The 24072-nt window shown below is 53.8% G+C and overlaps 2 protein-coding genes across 9 annotated transcripts in view; one reads left to right on the top strand and one right to left on the bottom strand.

Moving 5' to 3' along the window:
* Positions 1-10530: 10530 nt before the first annotated feature.
* On the top strand, positions 10531-16140 carry MAD2L2 (mitotic arrest deficient 2 like 2). 2 transcript variants are annotated; one of them, XM_070385245.1, is made up of 9 exons: positions 10531-10659; positions 11101-11152; positions 11250-11368; positions 12970-13041; positions 13623-13723; positions 14528-14622; positions 14937-15010; positions 15467-15559; positions 15782-16140. In XM_070385245.1, exons 2-9 carry the CDS (start codon positions 11113-11115, stop codon positions 15821-15823), a joined length of 636 nt encoding a protein of 211 aa, XP_070241346.1. In that variant the 5' UTR covers positions 10531-10659; positions 11101-11112; the 3' UTR covers positions 15824-16140. The 2 variants fall into 2 exon arrangements, with proteins under 2 accessions (XP_070241346.1, XP_070241348.1); XM_070385247.1 differs by lacking the exon at positions 12970-13041.
* Positions 16141-16233: 93 nt separating this feature from the next.
* Positions 16234-24072, bottom strand: part of FBXO6 (F-box protein 6) — an 18013-nt gene continuing 10174 nt past the window's right edge. For 6 of the 7 annotated variants that reach the window (XM_070385235.1, XM_070385234.1, XM_070385233.1 and 3 more), the window contains 5 exons: positions 20714-21008; positions 18527-18653; positions 17916-18011; positions 16864-16999; positions 16234-16636 (listed from right to left, as the gene is read on the bottom strand). In XM_070385235.1, coding sequence (XP_070241336.1) covers positions 16463-16636; positions 16864-16999; positions 17916-18011; positions 18527-18653; positions 20714-20978 — 798 coding nt within the window. In that variant the 5' untranslated portion in view covers positions 20979-21008 and the 3' untranslated portion in view covers positions 16234-16462. The remainder of the gene's footprint in view (positions 16637-16863; positions 17000-17915; positions 18012-18526; positions 18654-20713; positions 21009-24072) is intronic. The other variant, XM_070385240.1, reaches the window with a different exon arrangement.

Here is a 24072-nt window from a genome sequence, read left to right as displayed (position 1 = left end):
TGGGAGAGTGGGGATTTGAACTTGTGGCCACCTGACTTCAAAGGCCACATTTTGACCATGTCATCTTATGCTTGCTGCTGCTACTGCTAAGTTGCTTCAGTCGTGTCTGACTCTGTGCGACCTCATAGACGGCAGCCCACCAGGCTCCCCCGTCCCTGGGATTCTCCAGGCAAGAATACTGGAGTGGGTTGCCATTTCCTTCTCCAATGCATCAAAGTGAAAAGTGAAAGTGAAGTCACTCAGTCATGTCCGACTCTCAGCGACCCCATGGACTGCAGCCTACCAGGCTCCTCCGTCCATGGGATTCTCCAGGCAAGAGTACTGGAGTGGGGTGCCACTGCCTTCTCCTTACTCAGTAACTAATACCAGTGCCGATGCTGTGACTTTTAGATATGACAAAATGGGGGCCTTAACCCATAGGCTGGCACAGAGGGGGGTCCTAAAAACTTGAGGTTCTGCAATTATGTCATCCCAGCTGCTCTGGATTCTAGTACTTGTGCCCCTATACCCACTCAGGAAGATATCTCAGACAGTCAATGCCAGGCCATGGTGTTGTAGTGGGGGGGGGTGGCTGCCAAAGCTGGGAACTGGCGTGGGGGCAGGGTCTTTCCTGAGGAGACATGTGCTCCATGGGGCCCCTTGAGAGGAAGGGCTGGGGTTGGACAAACAGAGGGCATGGTGCAGCAAGAGAAGGGAATCTCACCTGAAGGAGCGAGTGGAGTGATGCCCGATGACTCCTCCTCACCCCAGGAACATGCCCAGCTCTTGCTCACCCTAGAATACGGAATCAGGGAGGCCAGGATGCAAAATCTCTCTCTGTCACATTTCTGGCTGAAACAAGTGAAGGTGTGGGCCACACAACTGCTAAGCTAGTCTGCTGAATTCAGGCAGCTGCTTCCCTGTCTGGTCTATTTCCTCTGTTACAATCAGGCACAGAAATCATCCTCAACTTCTGGAGGCACGCAGAGGCCCTGATGCCACAGGGACTTTCCAGGAGAATTGCTCCCTCTCCAACTGCCCCAGCTCTGGTCCTTTGCTCTGGAGCCCACTCTGCCCCTGGCCTGGCCAGCAGGATCCAGTGGAACCCAGGGATAACCTATGGTTTGCAATTTTCATCCCTGTCCCCTTAGCCAAGGATTCCATTCATCAGAACAAATATGGACAGAGCACCTGCTGTGTCTCAGGCACTGGGACAGTAAGTGGAACAAGACCCACCCCGCCCAGGGAAGTGCAGCCCAGGAGAGACAGGGAGGCAAAGGGGAAGCAGGAGGGCTTCCCACAGGATGGGCCATCTGACCTTGGCCTGCAAGGGGAGACATTTCAAATAGAAGGAAGAGTTCAGAGTCCATCAGGGCATGGAGATGACCAGCCTTCTATCATGGCTGAAAACTCTGATGCTGATGGGGGCATGGTGGGAGGCAGGCACGGTCGTTAATTTAGTGGAAACAAGGAGCCATTGAGGGGTTTAGGGATAGGGAGAGCGGTGGACTGAACGGTGAGGAAGGCAGTGAAAGTGGCAGGAAGGGTGTGCACAGGAGTCTGGACGGTGTACGCGTGGGTGTGTGTGTTCTCAGTCCCATTCTTGCCTCTCTAAAGAGAAAGGCTCTGGCTGCCAGTCCTGGCTGGGGCTGAAAAACCCAGCTAGGAGAATCCAGAACCTGCCAGTCAGGCGATGTTATAAAGTTGCCCGCATTATGCCACTAAGTCCACATCACTGCCTAACTCCTGGAGTCGTGTGCCACCTGTCGTGATGACACAGATGGTCAGAGGGTTTGAGTGATTCCCCAGCAGGTTCAGGGTCCAAAAGACAATCCCCCCAGAGGAAAGGAAGTGGCTTGTAAGTGAGAGACATTGAAAAAGAAACAGAGGGACTTCCCTGGTGGTCCAGTGGCTAAGACTCTGCACTCCCAATGGAGGGGGTTCAGGTTCCATCCCTCGTCAGGGAACTCGGTCCCACATGCTGCAACTACAACCTGGGGCAGCCAAATAAATACATATTTTTAAAAAACAAACAAACAAAAAGAAATGGGTACAAGATGGAAATTTGGAATTGGCAATGAGGCACACGGATGTCTCACAATCAATGACCAGCTATTGACAACATCAACAGCCACATTGATCTCATTTTGAAAGCAGAGGCCCCTTTTATTCTGATTTTTAAGCTCTGATTTTAGGACAAGGAGAGAAGAGGAGGGAGAGAAAGAGAGAAGAGAGCTTGGAAGAGTGTGTAGAGGGAGGTGATTGTGATAAGGGAGGGGCCATAGTCAGGTTTCTTTTCAGGGTCTCTAAGCCTTGAATTTTGGATCCATTTCCCCCTTTCTGTGGAGCCTCGTCCCCACCTACCCAGAGACTGTAGAATCACCCATGGCCACCGAGTGCCTGCTGCACAGACATTCGATATGGTAAAAAACCGTTTCCACACACATCCCTGTAGGTGGGTGCTATTATCCCCGAGTTATCAAGGAGACACTGAGGCTCAGAGAAGTACGTTCCTTTGTCCAGGATCTGTCCCTCAGCCTCCGTCTGCCTGACTCCGGAGGGGTACTGAACCAACACTAGGGCACTTCTTCCATGCCACCAGGCTGGGAGGTGGGCAGCGTGGAAGAGTGCTCTGAGCAAGAGAGCAGACCGAGGCGAGGGCTGAGGGAGCACCCAGAGGAGCAAGGGAGGACTTAGCGGGAAACCCAAGAGGCCTCACGTCTCAAACCTGGTTCCCTCAGGCGCCTGAGACCCCGGTGCGCGGTTGGAGAAAAGCAGGCAGTGGGCCGGGAGAGGGCCTGAACCGGGGCCAGAAGAGCTAGCCCAGAGCCGTCGGGATCACTAGGGCGCGGAACTGGTCCGGGTCAGGATGGGAAGGCGCGGGACCACCCGCAGTGCTGGCCGGGGTGGGGGCGCACCTAGAGCCTCCCTCTCCCTGTACACACTCCAGCCCGGTAGGTAGCCTCGCTAAAAGCCGAGGACACTCCTGCCAGCTCTGCCCGGGGCTCGGGGAGTCTTTCGAGCTTCTTCAAACGACGTCAGACTGGGATCCTCAGCCCGAGAGACCACCCTGAGACTCAGAGACAGAGAGACAAAGAGACAGGATTCCACAGGGAGAAGGCTAGTGCGGAGGAGGAGAGTGGGCGAGAAATGAGTCCGGGAGAGCGAGGCGAGGACGCACGCGAGGCAGTGTCAGAACGTGGAAAAGTCGGTGCCCGGAGGAAGGTGGGCAGACGAGGAGCCCAGGAGCAGAGCCAGGAGCTGAGGGGAGACGCGTCGAGGAGGGGAGGCGGCGGACCCACCGACCGACGTGTCCGAGGGCCGGGAGGACAGGGAAGAAAGCAGCATCCTCACTTCCAGCCTCGGTCCCCAGCGCGCCTGGCTCCTGAGCGCTCCAGGTAGCCCACCTTTGTCCGGGCGCGCAACCAGGTGAGGCAGGAGGGCGGGGCCGGGGGCGGGCCAAGGCCATGCCTTACCTGTCTGACCGGCGGGGCGGGGGCCGAGGGGCTCGGGTCCGAGCGCCTGCGGGAGCCGAGCGCAGCAGAGGGCAGAGTCTCGAAGCCAGGACCTCGCGGAGAGGTGCGCGGGCGGCAGGAGGATGTGCCGAGGCTGAGCGGGGCTGGAGGGAAGGGGGAGGGGGACGGGCGGGAGGGAAGGGGGCGGGAACACGGGGAGGGGAGAGGGAGGGGTGGCGGGGAGAGGGCTCCGCTGCCCCCAGCCGAGGGGCAGCCCTGGGCCGAGTCGGGCCCAGCGCGCTCCCGGCCAGCGCGCCCTTGCCAGCTGCGCTCGGCGTTCCGGTCCGGCTCCCCAGAGGCCTAGCCGCCGCCGCCGCCGCGAGGGCGGGGCAGACAAAGAAGGTAGACAAAGGCGGGCGCAGCCGGGCGGCCTTGCGGGCACCGGGAGAGGCGGGCCCACTCCTCCCGGTGCAAGAGCCGCCTCGGCGCGGCCTGGAGCGCGTGGGACGGGCGGGGCGCGGGCAGCGGTGGCGCCTCTAGAGCGGCCCGTTCGGGAGCGGGCTACAAAGGGCCGCGGCAGGGGGTCCCTGGCGGACCCCAACAATGGATCGGGGCTGAGCGCTTAGCTGCGGCGAGTCTGGCCGAGCAGGGGCCGGCGGTTCTCCAAAAGGATTATTCCGCCTAGGCTGTCAAATGGGACGGAAGAAACGCCCGGTACGAGGAAGGCGGGACCGCGCACCGCGGGGCTTTTGCAGCTTCGGAAAGTGAGCGGAGTTGGGGGCGAGGTTCTGGGAGGGGTCGCTCTTCCATGTGGGATTCTAGGGGGTCTTTAAAGCTCTATCAGGTGAGACTCGGGCGCACTGACGGCTGCACTAGAGCCCCCTCCCCACTCTCACACCCTGGGAGGGAAGGGGAAAAAGACAGTCCCCCTACCTAACACACACACACACACACACACACACACACACACACAGTCCGCTTCTCGCCACGCCCCGTCCAAAATAGGTCTGACGCTCCAAAACCCGGTCCAGGCAGGACAAAGCCAGCGCTCGGGGCCGGCTCATTCATCACTCGCAGAGTGCCGACCCTGGGAGTCCAGGAATGCTATGTATGGGTCCCGCGGCCCCCATAACTCACGGCGGGGTCAGTGGGGCCACCAGCACAGCAAAGATCAAAGAGCGGTGGGGCGGGCCGGGTTTGCGCGAAGCATCAGTCTTGCCTGGCCCCCAGAGCTGTCCCAGCGGCTTCCATTTCGACTGTCTTCTTTCTCCAAAGGGTGGCAAATTATGGCTCAGAGGTTTAAGAGCTCCGCTCTGTAGTCAGGCTAGATGCCTGGTCTCCTTTTCTGATGCCATTCCCCTTCTCCTTCAAGTGGCCTAACCTCTCTGAGCTCACCGCTAGCCCTAACTCTCAGGCATCAAGGATTAAGTGCAACGGCTGTGTAAGGAGATAATGTTCCTCAGGTCCTGGCCCCACAGCATATGATCTAGAAAAATTATCAACTATTGTTATTGTAATAGGAATATTATCAGCCTGTGGGGCTCCAGTATGGATTGGGTTATGAGCTGAGCAGAGACATGATCTGATTTGTTGTTTAGTTGGTAAGTCATATTCTACTCTTTTGTGACCCCATGGACTGTATAGCCTGCCAGGCTCTTCTGTCCATGGGATTTCCCAGGCAAGAATACTGGAGCAGGTTGCCATTTCCTTCTCCAGGGGAATCTTCCTGACCCTGGGATTGAACCCGAATTCAATCTGCATTGGTAGGCGGATTCTTTACCGCTGAGCCACCAAGGAAACCCTGCATGATTTGATTCAGGTTTTAACTAACGGGCTCTGATTCCCAAAGTTAAGAATAGACTGCATTTGGCAAGGACAAAAGCAGGGAGACCAGCTGGAAACTGCGGCAGAAAAGAGGCAGTGGTAGCTTGGGCCTGGGAGGACGACAGTGGGCATGATCCCCCCTGTCCAGGATGAAGCTGTGGCCCAGCATTTACTGAACCAGAAGTGAATTATTGGCTCCTCTGGTTCCAATGCTGTTGTGATGGATATTCATCGGTAGGGTGATCTTTTGGATTCTGTTCTCTGGGGCCTCCCAGAGTGATGCTGTGGAGAAAAGTAGATGTTAGGAGAAGTCTGGAATCCTGTCCCATCCAGGTTTTGGTGACTCTGGGCCTCAGTTTCTCCATGTTTGAATGGCCAAAGTGGAAACAACTCAAATACCCATAGCCTGATGAGTGAATAAACAAAATGTGGTATATGCATGTGGTGGAATATTGACCACAGAAAGGAATGAAGTACCAATACATGCCACAGTCTGGATGAACCTTGAATACAGTATGCTATGTGAAACAAACCAGACATAAAAGGCTGTGTATTGTGTGATTTACATAAAATGTTCAGAATAGGCAAATCCATAGAGACAGAAAGTTTTCTAGGGGATGGTTGCCAGGGGTTGGGAGAAGGCGAGAGTAGGAAAGTGGCTGCCAATATGTGTGTGGGTTTTTCTTTTTGGAGCAAAGAAAATGTTCTAGAATTAGATATTGGCAATGGATGCACAATTTTGTGACTATATTAAAAACCACCGAATTGCATGCTTTAAAAAGGATTCTTTATTGAATTATATTTATTATTTATTTAATTATATCTCAGTAAAGCAGTTATTTTTAAAAATTGGCAGTTGAGCTGGATCAAGGTCTCTTACCCTGTGGTCCAGGATGACTTCAGAGGGCCCGGCAACCCCTAAAATGTGAATAACAGTTAGTGTTTCTGTGCACTTCTGTGGATAAAGTTTCAAAGTTCAAGAAGAAATGATCTGTAAGGTCCCCCTGACCAACAAGGGGGTCAATGATACTAGAAAGTCAGCAGAACCTTGGGGAGGAAATGGCATGGGGGCTCTGCCCTCGTTGATGATATATTGGAGGCTGTCCAGTGTTACTGGGGTAGTAAGGCCAGGGCTGTGACCTGAGTCTGAGGCCAGCAGTGGACCCCAGGATCTGGGGCAGCTGTATAGGTCCGGCCTCACATCAGAAGGCCAGATGAGCAGGGAGAGGTGCTGATTTCAGCTGTAGCCCCTTATCTTTAGGCATATTTGGCCATGAGGATGTACGTTCCCCTTCAGGGCATTTGGGGGGGGGTTTCCTGCTGCCCGGGGAAATGGAAATAGCAAGAGGGGCACAGCTATGAATGTTTTGGATGGGGTTTTGAAAGGTGTGATGGCTGGTCCAGAGTGTTTGCTCTAGGGGCTTAGGTGGTGTGTGTGTGTGTCAACCTTAATATCATCATCATCACAGCCATTAATTGGGTATTTACATGCCAGACATTGTATACTTTGTGTCTTTACAAACATTATCACACGTATTCCTTGCTCAACTCTATGCAATTGGTGCTACCACGATCCCATTTTACAGATGAAGACATTGAGATTCATCTGGTTAAGGGGCAGTGGTAGGGAGAGAAGCAGCAGCCTCTCACAGCAGGGTGTGAAGGGCACCGTGGGGAGTGCATTCTGCAGCTCTTGCTTGTTTGTGAAAGCAGCTCTTCTCTGCACACCACCACCTAGAGCCCGCCCACTGAAAAGCAAAGAGGTCTTTGCTCTTCATCCAGACTCAATAAGGACTCATGTCAGGCAAGTGTCAGTGAGTCACTATCCACCATCATTTCATTCCTTCAGATTCTTTCATTCGCTCATTGGACACACATTCATTTAGAACCTGGATCTGGCCAGGCATTGGGGAGGTGCTGAACCCAGAGAATGAATGAGGCTGGGCCTCTGCTCAGGGGGTGTCCCAGCTGGCTGGGTTCCTGAGCATTGCGGTGAATCCCACTGTCAGCACTGTCCACTGGTGACAGTGGGATTGTCACCAGGCTAAACTTGGCTGACTTTCTTGTGGCTCCTCCCGCCTTCCTGTGTCTGGTGTCCTGGGAACCTTAGGCAGGGATGGGATGGATGCTATGTCCTGTGATCATCCTGGGAACAAAAGGAAATATCTTAGGGGTCTGGACACTTCATTTCTTGTTGTTACACCCTGTTCATTCATTGTGTGTTGTTCAGTGAACCCCAGGAATCTTCCTTTGTCTGTGCAGTCTTGGCAAAATTCTTACATCTCATCTTCTCTCAGTTTCAATTTAAATGTCTCTAGGGACTGAGTTTCTTTCTGTTCCTATTGAAGACCCTCAGGAACCTGCTGCAGTTAGCAAATAAGCTCTTTCTCCTCCTAAACATCTACCCTTCCTTCCCAGGTACCCTCCTACATATTGTTGTTATGGTGAAGAATATGCAAATAACTTTGAAAAACAGACTCCCAGCAAATGGGTATTCAAAAATGTAATAAATTAACTCCATAATGTAATCTAGGTCCCATGACCATCCATCATGCTGATGTGATTACGATACGAAAAATCAGATGCCGTGTGGACAGAAGTGACAGATGACTCTCACAGAACTCTCTCATGGTCCCATGCTGATTCAGCCCCCTGCCCCTGCCTATCCCCAGCTTCTTGGCCCCTTTGGAACCCAAGGTCATCAGAGGTTTAGGGAACATCTGTCCAGCCTGTTCATTTCACAAATGAGATGGAGGCCTTTTGGGGGATGGAGTCAGATTAGTTTGATCCCTCCTCATCTGTCTCCTAGCCCCCCGTCCTCTGTTAATCGCTAGCTCTGAATCCAAAGCCCCAAACAGGTATTTTTATCCAGTTTCTAGTTGACAAGGTAGGTACCCCAGGGTCAGACAAAGCTGTTTGGACCTCAGTGTCCTCACTGGAAAAATGTGAGTTTTGGGGTGTTTGTCTACCAAGGTTTCTCTGAAGTTCTTCAGCTGTGTGTGGCAGGAGACCTCTGAGTGGCTTGCACTATGTCTTCTTAGGGCAGGGGGCTGGAGCTTAGGGTCAATGGAAGGAACACTAGCATGAGTCCCCAGGTCACTTGCATTGTGCCTTGGAGGCTACTCCGAAACAGTAACTGGGCTCTGAGCTTCTGCTACCTAGAGCTCCATCCTAAGGGACTTTTCACAAGGAATTGCCCCCTTAAGACTGCCACTTTCTGTTACCAATAAAAATGCTGCATGAGCAACCTCCAGGGAGGGGCAAAGAGGGACACTCATTTCCCCCAGTTTCCCAAGCATCCACAGTGATTAAGTCTCAAGGAGCCAGGGGACACCTGCCTACAAACAAGTGAGCTGCTCAGCTGGCTCCATGTGGAAATGGTCCTCTCCTATGTGATGTGGGCAGGGTCTCCAGATCTTGGGAAGGATTGCTGTGCTGCCAGGCACATCCATTTCTAAATTAAATCCTTCATTCTATTGGGTTAAACATTGCAATATTATGAAATGCAGACTTTCCCTAAGCAATTAGGGTGGTTGCAATTCCCATACTTTCTTTGGCATCAGCCCCCTGGGAGCTTGTTAAAGGGCCAGTGCCCTATTGTGCACCCCGACTGATCTCATAGGTCTGGGAAGCCCAGGTTCCAAGTGTTTAACGGGCTCCCCGGGGATTTTGATGCAGATTTCCTGGGACTGCTTCTGAGAAATGCTCTGTTGGCATTTTTGGCTTAATGGGCCAGGTTACTTATTCTCTCCCCCATCACCACTGCCATATGAAGTGTGTGAATGCAGGTTTGAAAGCATCTGGGGTGAAAGGGGTGCAGGTTGCTGATACTAAGCAGTAAACAGTAAACTTTCTTGGCTAGATCTGTGTACCAACAGATGGGCATGATTTCTAACAAGCTTTTGTGTCCCTGGAGGTCAGAGACAAGATCTCCAGATTTCTGTCCCTGGTCTGTTGTCTATACTCCACAGCCACTACCCTGACCTTAGTTTTTCCACCTGTAAAATAAAGGAGTTGAAAATAAGTTGAAGCCCTGGAGTTAGAATAGAAGTCAGAACTGGGTTTGTATTCCAGCTGTGTGATTTGGGCAAATTAGGAAACATCTCTGAGTCAGTTTTACCATCTATGAAGTAGGACTGTAAAATGGAGGCTTGGCTGTTATTGTTAATGAAAAAATTAAAGAAATCAATACTTGAAACATAGTGGGTGTTCATGTTAGGAATTATTTTTAATATTAATATTATTTCTCAGGATCCTCTCAGCCCTTCCAGAGTCCATGCCTCTGGGGAACATTCGGGCTATAAAGTGAAGTGGCAGAAGACATCTGTGTCCACACCCTCCGCCAGTAGCTGTGTAACTCGGGCAGGTTACTTCACCCCTCTGACCCTTGTTTGGCTCATCTGTAAAACGGGGACAATAATAGCAACTGTTGCAGTGGAATTGTTTTGAGAATTTAGTGAGCTGGTTCACGGACACACTTAGCTCAGTCTCTGGCACTTGGCTTGTTCTTGTGCTTTGTGTACATGCTCAGTCGTGTTCGACTCTTTGAGACCCCATCCCATGGATTGTAGCCTGCCAGGCTCCTCTGTCCATGGGCTTATCCAGGCAAGAACATTGGAGTGAGTTGCCATTTCCTCCTGCAGTGGATCTTCCTCACCCAGGGATGGAACCCCTGTCTCCTGCGTCTCCAGCACGGGCAGGCGGATTCTTTACCGCTGACCCACCTGGGAAACGGCTCTATAAATGTCAGCTGTTGTTACGATGCATATCCCGGGAGGTTTTTTCTTCTTGGGAGGTAAAGACTGGCTGCATTTAGGCTCCAGATGACGGTGGGAACGGGGACGTCCCAGGTGCTCGCCGGTCCTCCCCTATCCCCGCCCCGGAGCCGGCGGATTCACTTTCGGTTGGGCAGCTGAGATTCCGGGGATGGTGACTTTGGAGCTAGCGGTAGATGTCGCTGTCCAGAGTGCCCGTCTGTGACCTACAGTGGCTCTCACCAGCAACACCTACCCGCCCTCGTCCTTTACGTCCTAAAGCGAGAGAAATGCCCTGAGGAGGAAAATATGTTGCGATCCGAAGTGGAGACCAAAGTTGTGTGGTTTTTTTTTGCGCTCACCTTTAATTGAAAGGAAGCGGCGTGGCGCAGCATCAGCAGACTTGGGATCATTTTGGCGCCCGGACAGGGCCCACCCCTGTGACAGCCCCTCCCTCCCGCACCCGTGGTTGGCTGAGCGGGGAGTGGGCGTGGCTGGAAGCCGGCGTTAGGACCCGGCGGAGCGCCGCGGACGTCACGGAGCGGCGCCCTGGCCGCGGGTTGAGCGGGAGGCGCGCGGAATTAACCCGATCGGTGGTCTCCCTCGCTAGGGGCCGGGCCCCTAGCCGGGAATCGAGGCCGGAGCCGGTACGGGGAGAGAGGGGAGGGGCGGGATTCTCGCAGGGGAGGAATCTAGCCTCGCAGAGGGTGAAGTCCTATTTCCAGCCTAGTTTCGCTTTCCGCGTGTCCAGTTCTACGTTCCCGGCCCTGCGCATCCAGTTGTTCCCTCTGAGGCCGCTGCCGTGCCCTTTTATGCGGGCACAACTCTGGCCTTTCCTAGCGCCACAAGACTGCAGGCCGAAGCGGCCAGTGCACAGAGGCTGATCGCAGGCGTTAGGCTGCCTCCCAGCTCTAACACCTGCGTGGGGCGGGGGTGGTGGGGGGCGCTTTCCCAGCTGCTCTGATTCTATGAGAAGGGACGGGCAGCCCTACCCGGTTTCCCTCCCAGGTCGAGGGGAGGGGTAGTGGGAGTGGGCGGGCCCTGCGGCTGCCTGGGCCTCTGGAACTAGCTCCTGCCCCACCCCCCAGGTGTCTGGAAGGATGACCACGCTCACGCGACAGGACCTCAACTTTGGTCAAGGTAGGGAGGCTGGACCTGGGGCAGGGGGCGAGGGAGGGCCAGGGCTAGCGGGCTCCCCCGCCCTCCACGAGCGCACCGGGTTCTGTCCCCCTCTCAGTGGTGGCCGATGTGCTCTGCGAGTTCCTGGAGGTGGCGGTGCACCTGATCCTCTACGTGCGTGAGGTCTACCCGGTGGGCATCTTCCAGAAGCGTAAGAAGTACAACGTGCCTGTCCAGGTGAGCCCCCACAGCCAGGTTGGGTGCACTGGGTCACCGCCGAATCACAGAGCGGATGGAGAGGGGATTTTTAACTCTCTTCCACCTTCAGGCTCAGCGCCCTCATTCCTCAGCGGCCTAACCTTGCCTTCTAGTTCACAGAAGCAGCTAATAGCTCCACAACCTCCCATCCCTCACTGCCATGGCATCTCCTTCCCTCCTCTCTGAACTGGGAATTCCCCTTGCCAGAAGTTAGGGACCAGCTCCTCTGATAAGAGTCCCCCTGCCCCGCCATCTTTGATTTTTAAAGGTCTCCTGAAGCTGATGAATGGTTAGTTTGGAGGGGATTCCTATAAACTCAGGCACCTTCTCTCTCCTCTCGTTTACCCTAATTGTAACAGTTTGTTTTAGGTTAAAAGGCACAGGAAGCAGTAAATACATGTGACTATATCATCAGCCTCTAGAAGTTCTTGCCCCTTAGAAAGCACTCAGTAAATATTAGAACAAATGACTGAACACTCTGAGACGGCAATGGCACCCAACTCCAGTACTTTTGCCTAGAAAATCCCACGGACGGAGGAGCCTGGTAGGCTGCAGTCCATGGGGTCGCTAGAGTCGGACACAACTGAGCGACTTCACTTTCACTTTTCACTTTCATGCATTGAAGAGGGAAATGGCAACCCACTCCAGTGTTCTTGCCTGGAGAATCCCAGGGACGGGGAAGCCTGGTGGGCTGCCGTCTATGGGGTCGCACAGAGTCGGACACGACTGAAGCGACTTAGCAGCAGCAGTAGCAGTGACTGAACACTGGAAGGTGGTGGAAGCTTAAAAGATATGGGTGGGGGTGGGGAACAAAAAACAACAAAAAGATGTATAGGGAGAATGAAAAACAAGAATCAGCACTGACTGAGTACCCACTGCGTAGCATGCTTCCCTGGTGGCTCAGTGGTAAAGAATCCACCTGCCAATGCAGGAGATCGGGGTTCAATCCCTGGGTCCAGAAAATCCCCGGAGAAGGAAATGGGAACCCACTCCAATATTCTTGCTTGGAGAAGTGCATGGATAGAGGAGCCTGGTGGGCTCCAGCCCATGGGGGGGTTGCAAGAGTCAGACCCAACTTAACAACTAAACAACACTGTATACTAGGTACTTGTCTCACTTAATCCTCCCCTTTTCTTTTTAAATGAGATCTTCCACAGATGAAGTAAGCAAAGAGGAGTTAAGCCTGAGGCCACTCAGGTCCTTAGTTCCAGATTCTTAATGTTTCAAATGGATTAAATTCCTGAATCTCGTCTCTGGAAAAATGCCCGTATACCCAAACCTCCACAATTTAGAGACATCTTAGACTCTGGAGGAGCTCAGTGGCCTCGCATTAGGAACTCCTAATGCTGTATTAAATGCTGATGTTGGGACTGAATTCTTAGGATCTTCTAACTTCTTCCCCTCTGTGGATAGTTCAGTTCTTAGCCTCATGCTGGGTAGTCTGTTTCTTAGCGGGGAGCCCTAGGGAAGAGCTGGGCCTTTCTCCAAAGGCAGGCAGGGCCTTGGGCAGCTGGAGAGGGTGTCAGGGGTCCCCCCATCAGTGCTGCAACCTCACCAGCCATCGTGGGGGTTGTGTGTAGATGTCCTGTCACCCGGAGCTGAACCAGTATATCCAGGACACATTGCACTGCGTCAAGCCACTCCTGGAGAAGGTGAGAACACCAGGCCCCCAGCCTACCCTGCCTCCAGTGCCCCTCCATGCTCCAGGATGGGGCAATGCTGGGACACTTTCGGGTCCATATGACTAATAACACCCAGAAGCCTATTCCCTGCTCTCTGGAGACCACCCTTGCCCAGGGACAGGCCCCAGGGCATGTGGGTATGTTCAAGGCATGCTGGGCCTGGAGCCTTGGTTCCTGGAATTCGCTGAGTGGGACCTGCCTTGAGGGTTTTGGGTCGTTCTCCCAAGTTCCTTTCTCTCCCTCTGCCCCAAGTTCTGTCTGGGCTTGGCCCTTCAGGGATTCCTCCCTCTATCTGTTCTGCTCCCTGAGACATCCTAGCATCACAATGGGACCCAGCATCCTTTCCTCTCCGTGGGTACCACTGGGGTGCCTGCTCAACTTCTCAAACCTCTTTCTGGGATCCCAGGGACTCTGGGCCTGGAAGCTGAGCAGGACTGAGAGTGTCGTTCCCAACCTTCCCTGGGCAGGGAGCAGGTGGCAGGGAGTGGAGTGGGCGGGGGAAAGGGGAGGCAGGGACCCAGCTCTGGAGGAGGGGGTTCTTGTCCTTGCAGAATGACGTGGAGAAAGTGGTGGTAGTGATTTTGGACAAGGAGCACCGCCCAGTGGAGAAATTCGTCTTTGAAATCACCCAGCCCCCGCTGCTGTCCATCAGGTGCGCTGCCTTGCTCCCCATCCACAGGCTCCCTAGCAATACCCCTACTCTAACCCCTTTAAGGCAACCCCCGAATGCCTTGCTAAAGGCCTGCGAGGACACGTGGTGAGGTGTGCCACCCTAATGAGGCCTGTTAGTGGCCGAGGCACAGCTGGCCACCCAGCAGTCTCTGTGGACGTCACACAGGTTACACAGAAATCCCTCCTGTATCACACCTGGAAAATCACGGCATTGGCAAATGGCTGGTCCCAACCTCATTTTATAGATGCAGAAATCAATCAACTGTGTCCTGGTTCTCAGATGATCTTGACCTGGTCACCCAGAGCCAGGACACAGACCCAGTTTCCTGACTTCCCAGTCAAGCATCCAGTCCATAGTCAACTAGAAGTTGACCTTGGGTGGCTGTGTTGGGCTGGTCAGCTGCCAGCTTCCTGTGGTAAGGTCAGGGCACTAGAATCTGTCCCTACTTGCTGTGTGGCCTCAAGCAAGCCCTGTCCCTTCCTGGCCTGGTGTCCTGGTTCTTAGACTGGGTTGCACATTAAAACCACCTACTAGGGTTCCTTATGCTCACCACCAACCGGTTCTGACTTAATTAGCCTGGGATGGGACAAGGCTTTGGTTTTAAACTCCCCAGAGGATTTTTTTTTTTTTTCCCCAGAGGATTTTAACCATGTGGAATCAAGTAGGCAGGCCCTCAGAAGCGCCAGGCCCTCTACCCCCAGGGCTGCTTCCAGGGTTGATTGCCTGCCAGAGGGAGGGGGGATGCCCATGTGCTGGGAGAACCTCCTCCTCTCTCCTTCCCAGCTCCGACTCCCTGCTGTCTCACGTGGAACAGCTGCTCCGAGCCTTCATCCTGAAGATCAGTGTGTGTGATGCTGTTCTGGACCACAACCCCCCAGGTGTGCTCGTCCCCACCCCTTCCCTGGGCATTTCCATGGCTCCGTGTTGGCCTGTGTCCTTGGGTCCCTGCTTGGCTGCACCAAGCCTCCTCTCTTCCTTCCTGCCTTGTAGAACCCCTCTTAAGAACCCTCCTACTTGAGGAGGCCTCCCTGATTGACTCCACCTGGGGTTAAGTCTCCCTGTTGAGTGTCTTGTCTGAGCACTGGGTTCACACTCTGTGGAGCTGCCGTGCCAGTTAGGCTGTGTGGGAAAAGGCTGTGTCCAGTGGCAGGCATGGGGTGGCCGAGGCTTGACCGAACTCTGGCCTTTTTAGGCTGTACCTTCACTGTCTTAGTGCACACGAGAGAAGCCGCCACTCGCAACATGGAGAAGATCCAGGTCATCAAGGTGAGAGATGGGACTGTTGTAGGATGGTGGGCAGGAGACAGTCGGGAGGCGCTGAGAATCAGAGTTCTGTGTGAGAAGGGGTGTTGCCTTGGCCGGGTACTCATCACACTGCTTATGGCAGCGCCTGGCATCAGTAGCTCTCCTGCATCAGCTCTGTGGTCACCACCTTGTCAGCGCCCCACCTGGGCACTCAGCGCTGAGAGGAGGGGAGCCTTGATCCAGTTTCCAAACTGGTGTTTGGGGCATGTTGAGTCACTGGGGCTCCCAGGCCAGCTCAGATCTACAGACTAGGCCTTTCTGGTGGGGGAACCTGGGACTCTGCACCACAGCAATTCTCTGGTGGCTCTGATGCTTCCTGATGTCTGAGGATGCCAGTTCTGGAAGGGGAGTGGGGAGCAAAGTGAAGATGGGCAATGAGCCAGCCCCCTGCTACCCTTCCCTTGGTCCCCTCCCCAGGACTTCCCCTGGATCCTGGCAGACGAGCAGGATGTCCACATGCACGACCCCCGACTGATACCTCTAAAGACCATGACATCAGACATCTTAAAGGTGAGCTGCTTGGGGCCCCTGTGCTGAGGCCTCACCAGATGGCTTGTGGACAAAGGCTCAGGGGAAACGACAGGGCATGCCTGGCATAAGGCTCCCAATCCTTTCTTCTCTTAACCCCTGGCAGTGGCCACACAGCCCCACCCTGGGCAGAGACCCCATGGGTTCCCCAAAGGAGGTGCCCTGGTTGTCTGTCTGACTATGGTGTCTATTCCTGTCTATCAGATGCAGCTCTACGTAGAAGAGCGGGCGCATAAAAGCAGCTGAGGATGCACCTGCCCTCCCCAGTACCCCCCAGGAAAGCCACGACTGTCGGACTTTGGGGGCCCAGCCTTGGGCCGTGCTGCAGGGCCACCCTGATTCCAAGTGCTCTTACTGTCTCTGTGTATGGACCACCCCTGCCTCCAGCCCTGGGCTGCTCAGGCCTGGTTGCCTTCGTGGAGGAATCGCTCCCTTCTCCGCCAGGAGGGCAGGGAAGAATGCTGGGACCTCAGTTTCTCAGCCTTCTGGGATTTGGCCGGCCAATGCTGTCTGTCTCAAACACTGTGCTGTGAGTTGTTTCAATAAAGCGCTCCCAGGGCTGAGCCGCACTGTCACTATCTGGAGGGAAGGGGCTGCTTCTCTGCCCAAGTGCCAAGGACCTTGTAGCCCCACCCCTGGCCCCAGTCCCAGGCGAGTTCTGCTGAAAACGTTTATTACAACAAAAAGTCAGAGTTATGTGACAGTAAGCCCAGGTCAGGGCTGGGGCTGCCCCCTACAGGCTCAGCTCTTGCCTGCAAGGGACCTTTGGCACTCGGCTAGCCCAGGCAGAGGACGGATGGATGGCTGTCAGAGGACAGTCAGAGATGGCTTATGGAGATGGAGTGTGGAGGGAAGGTGGGGTGCCTCCTCTGGCCCCAGCAAGGTCTAGGGCTGCGCCATGGCGTGGGGCGGGTTCCTGGTCACCCTGTGGCTGATGACAACGCTGCTGTTGGTGACACGGGGCCCATACCAGCCTGCCCAGAACTGGGTGTCCTTGCCCCCGTGCTGAAAGAAGATGTGGCGGACTCCTGGAGGGTAATCCGAGAAGGTGTGGGAAACCTGGGGGGAGGGGAGAGACAGCAATCACTAGGACTGGAGAAGTGATGATGGCTGAGCTGAGGAAGGGAAGGGTGGAGCCAGGTCCTGCAAGGGAGAGCCTCCCGGCCAGAAGGCAGGAGCTCCAGGCAGTGGACTGGGGCATTCTGGGCCCTGGGGCTGCCCCTGATTTCCTGCCATCCTGGCCTTGGGAGAAGCAGGTGGCGAGGGGCAAGCAGGTGAGGCCTCACCTCTGTCCACTTGGCATCGTTCCACTGGTGGACAGTCACGGGCGGGGGCTCGAAGGAGGCCAGGACGAGGTAGTCGGCCGAGGCCAACTGTACTCGGATCTGGTAGGTGCAGCCACAATCTGCTCTGGGGGCGAACCTGTGGGAGGGCGGGGCTCAGGACTAGGGACCCCAAGACAGGCGGCCCTGGAAGCAGGCAACCAGCAGGCCCATTAACTGGGGCCCCGAGTTTCATTGCCCTGCTCTGCCCATGAGGCCTAGGTGGCTGCAGTGCTCCCTGTGCCCCACTGTGCCCGCTGGAGTACAGTCTGCTCTGGGCCTCAATGAGCCCATCTGAGAAAAGGGGCAACTACCTTCTTGGGTGTTCCAGTGGAGATTTCAATGTAATCTTTTTTTTTTCAACCTAAAAAGCAACAGGCTCTCTACAGAGATAAAGGCCTGGGCTGTCAGATGTGTGTCACCTGTACATTTTAATGGAGGTTTGGGAGGGAGGGCTTGTGTGATGGGGCTGACACAGAGCTCAGCCTCTGGTCAGCCCCCCTGTATCCTCCGAAACCTCTGTAGCTCTGCACACCTCAAACCCCACCCTCTACCCTCAGAGTGGTGGGCCTGGTTGGCACTGGGGCTCAGCTTCTGCCCTGAGCCAGGCCAGAGTGTTGCAAAGCACTGGGCACAGAACAGGAGCTTGGGATAGAGTCGTGGGATGAACGGTTAAAGGGGCAGGGGCAGCAGACAGGCAAGGAGGCATGTGAGTATCTGTGAGGTCCAAGGAGGCTGGGTTCTGGTATCTTTTGCTCCGGTGCCTGTTTGTGACAACACATCTGTAGGCCTCAGTCTCCCCATCTGTAAACTGGGGTTAAAATCTACTGGTGCAGGGCAGTGGTGGTGGTGGGAGGCAGGTGTTGAATGAGTAAGTGCTGGCTCTGTCAGCAGGAAGGAGGGCAGCCCGTGCCCCAGGACACTGCCGGGTTCAGCAGGCACTCCCTACAGGGGATCTCAGGAAGAAAAGAGGGAGGGCTGCAGAGTGTGGGACTCAGGTGGGGGCCCCCACTCACCAGTCCTTAACCACGATGTCCGGCCGGAACTTGTCCAGTAGCTCCTCCCAGTAGCCCTCAGCTTTGAGGTCTATTATCTGGGACTTGAGACACATGCTGGGGAGCAAAGGGAAAGGCATGTGTTTGCAGGCATGGCCTGGACCCAGGGGGGTAGTTCAAGGGACCCAGCAGTCCCCGCTCGATCACTGCGGGCCAGTCACTGCTGCTGTGGACTCTGGCTCCTGCTTCCTGGCAGCCCCGTGGGGAACATGCGGGGAGCCTGACCCACTTGTGTTGGGCTGCATCCATCCCAGTCCTTAGGCCCAGTCTCCCAGCACCCTAAGGAGGGCACCTGTAAACTCAGGTCCCTAGACTGGGGACAGCCTGTATCTCCCTTGACTTAGCCTCACCACCAAAACAGGCTCCCTGCCTCCTCAATCTGCTCTCCACCCCTGCTGTCTCTTAACGTGGCTGCTGAGTTGACTCCTGCTCTAGGCAGCAGTAGACCCTGAGCTGGTTTTGGGAACCCTCTCCCTGGAGCTTCATGGGCAGGCCCTCACTTAGGCCTTGGGATTTGGCAGGTGTCTGGACCCTCCTCCTTCCACACAGCTTCTCGACTCATTCTGTCTTACTCATAGGACGTGACAAAGTACTTCTTGACTTTGGAGTCAGGAAAGCCTGTGCCGTGTGCTCCGGGGAGGCTCTCCACCTTCCACTGGTCCCCTCCGTTGGAGTCGATTTTCCAGGATTTCATATCCTCTAGGAAAAAACAGAAGCCCCAGGGAGATCCCTTGTGTGAATGCTCAGTCTGGCCCTCTCCACTTGGTCTTGGGAGGCGGGGCAGGGGTTGGGGAGGCTCAGATCTCAAGGCATGCCCCCCACGCCACTTTGAAGCCACCCTGCAAAGACCCACCCCCCACTGCTCCACATTCCGACCTGTGCTCATCACATCAGCTCTGATCTGGGACCCTCCCCTCCCACTTTCCCACTTTGTTTCTGACCGGCTAAATTCCTGACGTGAAGCTGGTGGCAAAAAAAAAAAAAAAAAAGTATAAGCAGAAATTCTAAACCAAACTTTCCTCACTTCCGTATTGCCGGCGGGGCTCTGGGAAATACCCAAGTTTCAGTTCTCAAACCACTGAATGACGCAGGGCCCGTGAGGGTAATTCTGTTCTGAACGGTTAGAGGTGAGTTCATCCCACCTCAGACCACTTTCTGGCAGTCCCCCTGAAGTCAACGTCTGGGAGGTCAACTACGGAACTGAGATCCAAGGGGAGTTTGCTGGTGGGTGGTGGGAACCTGCTGCCCTGGGCAGGACGGAGGACTCGGGGTCCGGGCATCCTCTGGGTTGGTGCTGTGTAGTAACTGTGTATTTGCGGACAGGTTCCCCACCAGGTTGGCAGAGTAGGTTTGGAGGCATAAGGCTGTCCTTTCTGTCTCCCCCGAAACAGTGATTCCTCTCCAGGCTTTCCAGAACAATCACTAGGGGAGCTTTTCCAAATTATTCCTTTGTTCCCTCTACTAGGACTTCCCTGGACTCCTACAGTGCAGGAGACCTGGGTTCAATCCCTGGGTCAGGAAGATCCTCTGGAGAAGGGAATGGCAACCCACTCCAGTATTCTTGCCTGGAGAATCCCATGGACAGAGGAGCCTGGGGAGCTATAGTCCACAGGGTTGCAAAGAGTTGGACACGACTGAGCGACTAACACTACTACACTACTCCCTCTACTAGGAGCCCACATCTATTCCCCAGGTTCCCTGGGGGCCCCCCAGCAGAGAACCGGGAGAATTCAGAAATCCAGGAGCTGGGCTACTACCCAGGGCAGGCCCACTGGGAGAGCTGAGCAAGGCTGGGTGGCCAGCTCTGCAGGGCTGGATGAGCCAAGCTGGTGGCCTGGACCTGCTGGGCAGCTTCTGAGCAGAATTGGGGGCAGGCCAGGAGACTGAGTGGGGCGCTGTCTATGGGGCTGAGGAACTTTAGTAGTCAGGACCAGACTCCAGAAGCTGGGCAGTTCTAGATCTTTGGGCAAGACACTCATCTTGGGGGGGCCTCATACTCCCCATCTATAAAATGGACCCTACCTTTTTTCTTTGGCTAACCTACATGATGCTCGTGAGAACAGAGAGAGAAAACAAGCATGAAAAGGGTTCTAAGCATACAGACTAGGCCTCTTAATCAGTTGCTGCTATATCCCAGCAGGAAGCATGATGCCTGATATGAAATGAAGGTGCTAACAAAGGGGAAAAAAATAAACAAACCCTGGCAAATATAAGAGAACATAAGCAAAACTGGAGCCTCAAACCACGTGATCGTAGTCACCTCTCAAAATTCGTCCTCTGTATCATGAGGTGACAGGAAGATAATGACTCAGACCAGGTACATAGCCAGCTTGCACATAGCCCTTAGGCAGCAAAGACTGAACTAGATGGGAAGGGGGGCCGGGTGTATGCTCATTCATTCAACCAATGCGTCCTGAGCACTTGCTATGTGGGCACAGGGTGCCAAGTGGCAAGATCTGTCAGGCCCCAGGAACTTGAAATTTGTAGCAGAGGGGAAAAAAAAAAACAAGAGATTGAGTAATTCTAGGTTATGATCAGTGCAATGAAGGAAGGAAATGGGGCGATGTGACAGAGGTGGGGGACACTGTTTTCAGATGCAGGATCAGGGCACATCTCTGAACTGAGATCTGATGGATGAGAAGGACCAAGGGAGCGTGAGTGTTGGGGCAGGGGGGTGAGGGAACAGTCCAGGTAGTGTGGGAACAGCAAGTGCAAAGGTCCTAAGGTTCAGGAAAGGGAGGGAAGCAGCCCCTGCTCACCTTCGGCACACGGGTTGCGCAGCAGGTTCCTTCGGAGACTGCACAGAAAGTAGAAGACCTTCCAGTCGGACACAGGCTGGTCCCAGTCCTCGGTGACATAGCCCTCCCGCAGGCACTTGCGCTTCCAGAGGGACACGAGGTCAATGAGGTCACGCCAGAGGCAGCATACGGGGCGGCAGTTCCGCAGCAGCTGGCGGGCAGGCACGTGCATGAACACCTCCAGCAGGATGTTCTCAGGCAGCTGGTTGATGCTGACCAGGGCCATGGTTGCGGGGGGTGAGGTGCACACACAGGCCTGTGGGGAGCAACACTGGTCATGAGCTCTGACCAGGAAGGCGGACCCCACAGATCCCCAGGAACCCAGGCCAGGAAACATCTGAGCCCCCTTCTAGTACACGGTGGGCTTCCCAGGTGGCTCAGTGGTAAAGAATCCACCTGCCAATGCAGGAAACGCAGGAGACATGGATTTGTGTCAGGAAGATCCCCCAGAGAAGGAAATGGTAACCCACTCCAATATTCTTGCCTGGGAAATCCCAGGGACAGAGGAGTCTGACGGGCTACAATCTATGGGGTTGCAAACGGACACAACTTAGCGATTGAGTACACACATTAGCGGAGAAGGCAATGGCAACCCACTCCAGTACTCTTGCCTGGAAAATCCCATGGATGGAGGGGCCTGGTGGGCTTCAGTCCATGGGGTCGCTAGGAGTCGGACACGACTGAGCAACTTCACTTTATTTTTTCACTTTCATGCATTGGAGAAGGAAATGGCAACCCACTCCAGTGTTCTTGCCTAGAGAATCCCAGGGACGGGGGAGCCTGGTGGGCTGCCGTCTATGGGGTCGCACAGAGTCGGATACCACTGAAGCTACTTAGCAGCACACACATTAGTATACGGTAGACCCTCACAATAAAGTGGTCACATGTTATGCACATTTGAAAGAGTGCAATAATACTGATAAAGTCTTCAGGGACTAATTTTTTAAGAGGCTCCATCCCCCCATTAAAAATTAATGGCTTAATTTTTAGTTGGTGGGCCTGATGAACTGTAAGATTTTGCCAAGACCATGCTGTTGTCTGTAAGCTCTGCAAAAGGTTTCAGTGATATTTTAATGCTGTGAATTCACCGTTAGAATATAAAATCTTTATTGCATCCACAGACTAGCTCACAACTTAAGTAATGGGCTAGTCCCGAGATAACAAACTTCCTCTCCCCAAATTGTTCACTTTAGCCTGGAAAACGAATGTGATAAATATCCCCTTAAGGAGGTTCCCCACCCCACCCCCACCCCCGGACAGTTCTGGCTTGGGCTTCAGGTCACTCTGAAATGCCCAGAAACTGAAAAGCAGATTGAGGGTGAAGATATAAGATTGCTTGTGTTTTAGTTGTGGTCTTCAATGATTATCTGGGAAGATTGTTGTCTAATTGCTAAGTCATGTCCAACTCTTTGTGACCCCATGGACTGCAGCGCACCAGGCTTCCCTGTTCTGGGAAAGTAATCCCTCTCACTGCCCCAAATGGAGGTAGTAGCTGTCCTGACCTCAAAAGGGCTGGGAGGACTGAGTGGGCACAAGTAAAGCATTGAGCACAAGGCTGGTCGAGAAGTGCTCCACAGCATCATTAGCTCTTTTGTTCTAGTTTAGTTGCTTAGTCATGTCTGACTCTCCTTTGTGACCCCGTGGACTATAGCCTGCCAGGTTCTGTCCATGGGATTCTCCACTCAAGAATATTGGAGTGGGTAGCCATTTCCTTCTCCAGAGGATCTTTCCGACCCAAGAATTGAACCCAGATCTCCTGCATTGCAGATTCTTTACCAATGAGTCACCAAGGAAGCCCTGAATTGCACAGGGGTTTGGGAAAATTAGAGTGGTGTCACCACCTTGGCCTGAATCTTGCCTGGGGGGGTCATGGTTATCCAGCTGTCTAAGGGGATTCCCTCAGGGCGTGGGGTGGGGTGGGCCTGTAGCCACTATCACTCAGGCCTTATCTGCTTACGGTGGGGGGAGGGAATAGTCTCCTCCCACATGTAGGGACACTGGGGAGACTTCTGATTTTCCACTGTGACTTTGGCCAAAAAAACAGTTGTTAACGTAAAACAATAAAACAGCCGGATATTTTACCAGCAAAAGAGATTTATTTGGGAGTGGCAAGGAACTGCTTCTCTGGTGGCTTGGACAGTAAACAATTTGCCTGCAATGTGGGAGACCCAAGTTCGATTCCTTGGTCGGGAAGATCCTCTGGAGGAGGGCATGGCAACCCACTCCAGTATTCTTGCCTGGAACAGTCCATGGACAGAGGAGCCTGGTGGGGTACAGTCCATGGAGTCACAAAGAGTCAGACACAACTGAGAGACTAACACTAACACTGGCAAAGAATTGCAATTTGGGACATACAACTGGTGAAACCCTTGTAAATTTTCTTAAGCAAAGGAGAAAGTGAAGTGCAAGTCCCTCAGTCCTGTCAGACTGTGACCTCATGGACTATACAGTCCATGGAATTCTCCAGGCCAGAATACTAGAGCGGATAGCCATTCCCTTCTCCAGGGCATCATCCCAACCCAGAACCCAGATCTCCCGCATTGCAGGAGGATTCTTTACCAGCTGAGCCACAAGGGAAGCCCAAGCAAAGGAGAGGGAATTCTTTTATAGAAGAGACATGGAAGTCAGGAGGGACAGTTATAAAGCTTGCTGGATATAAATAAATAAAATATTTCAAAAAAAAAAAAATAAAGCTTGCTGGAGGAAACTGGGAGTTCCAAATATGGTGACTTTTCAATGGCTGAGTTGTGACAGTCTCCCATTGGCTAAGCTGTTGCCAGGAAAGGAGAAAAATTTTCTTCCCTCTGCTGGCGCTAGTAGCGTTACTTCCTGCTGGAGATCTGTATTGATTCTTCCTGTTGGGATGTGTATTGACTGTCAAGTACTCCCCTTTCTGTCCTCCCCAGTCCATTTTAATAAGGTTTCCCTTGATTAATTTTCACATTTCTCCCTTTTGATCAAGATCTTTCCCCCAGAGCATCCCTGATCAAGACTCAGGGTTTTTTGTTTTTTTAACTAGCATTCAATCACCTTTTGTCCCTGGATGCCAGGAAGGACCTTTCCTGAGTGTCTTGTCCTATGTCAGAGGGAAAGTGCACATATTGGACACCCACTGTGGTCACATTTAAGTATCAAGGGGGATGGGTGGCCAAGAGGACACCTCTCAGGAATTTCCTATCTAAAAGTCTGTGTCTTATAAGAGTGAATACAGCAATTTGTTGCTATGTCACTTCAGTTGTGTCCAACTCTTGTGATCCTATGGACTGTAGCCCACAAGGCTCCTCTGTCCATGGGATTCTCCTGGCAAGAATACTAGAGTG

The sequence above is a fragment of the Bos mutus genome, chromosome 16 (genome assembly GCF_027580195.1).
Source record: "Bos mutus isolate GX-2022 chromosome 16, NWIPB_WYAK_1.1, whole genome shotgun sequence".
NCBI lineage: Eukaryota > Metazoa > Chordata > Mammalia > Artiodactyla > Bovidae > Bos > Bos mutus.
The sequence above is the reverse complement of the archived record's forward strand: the minus strand, read 5'-3'. Positions and strand labels throughout refer to the sequence as shown.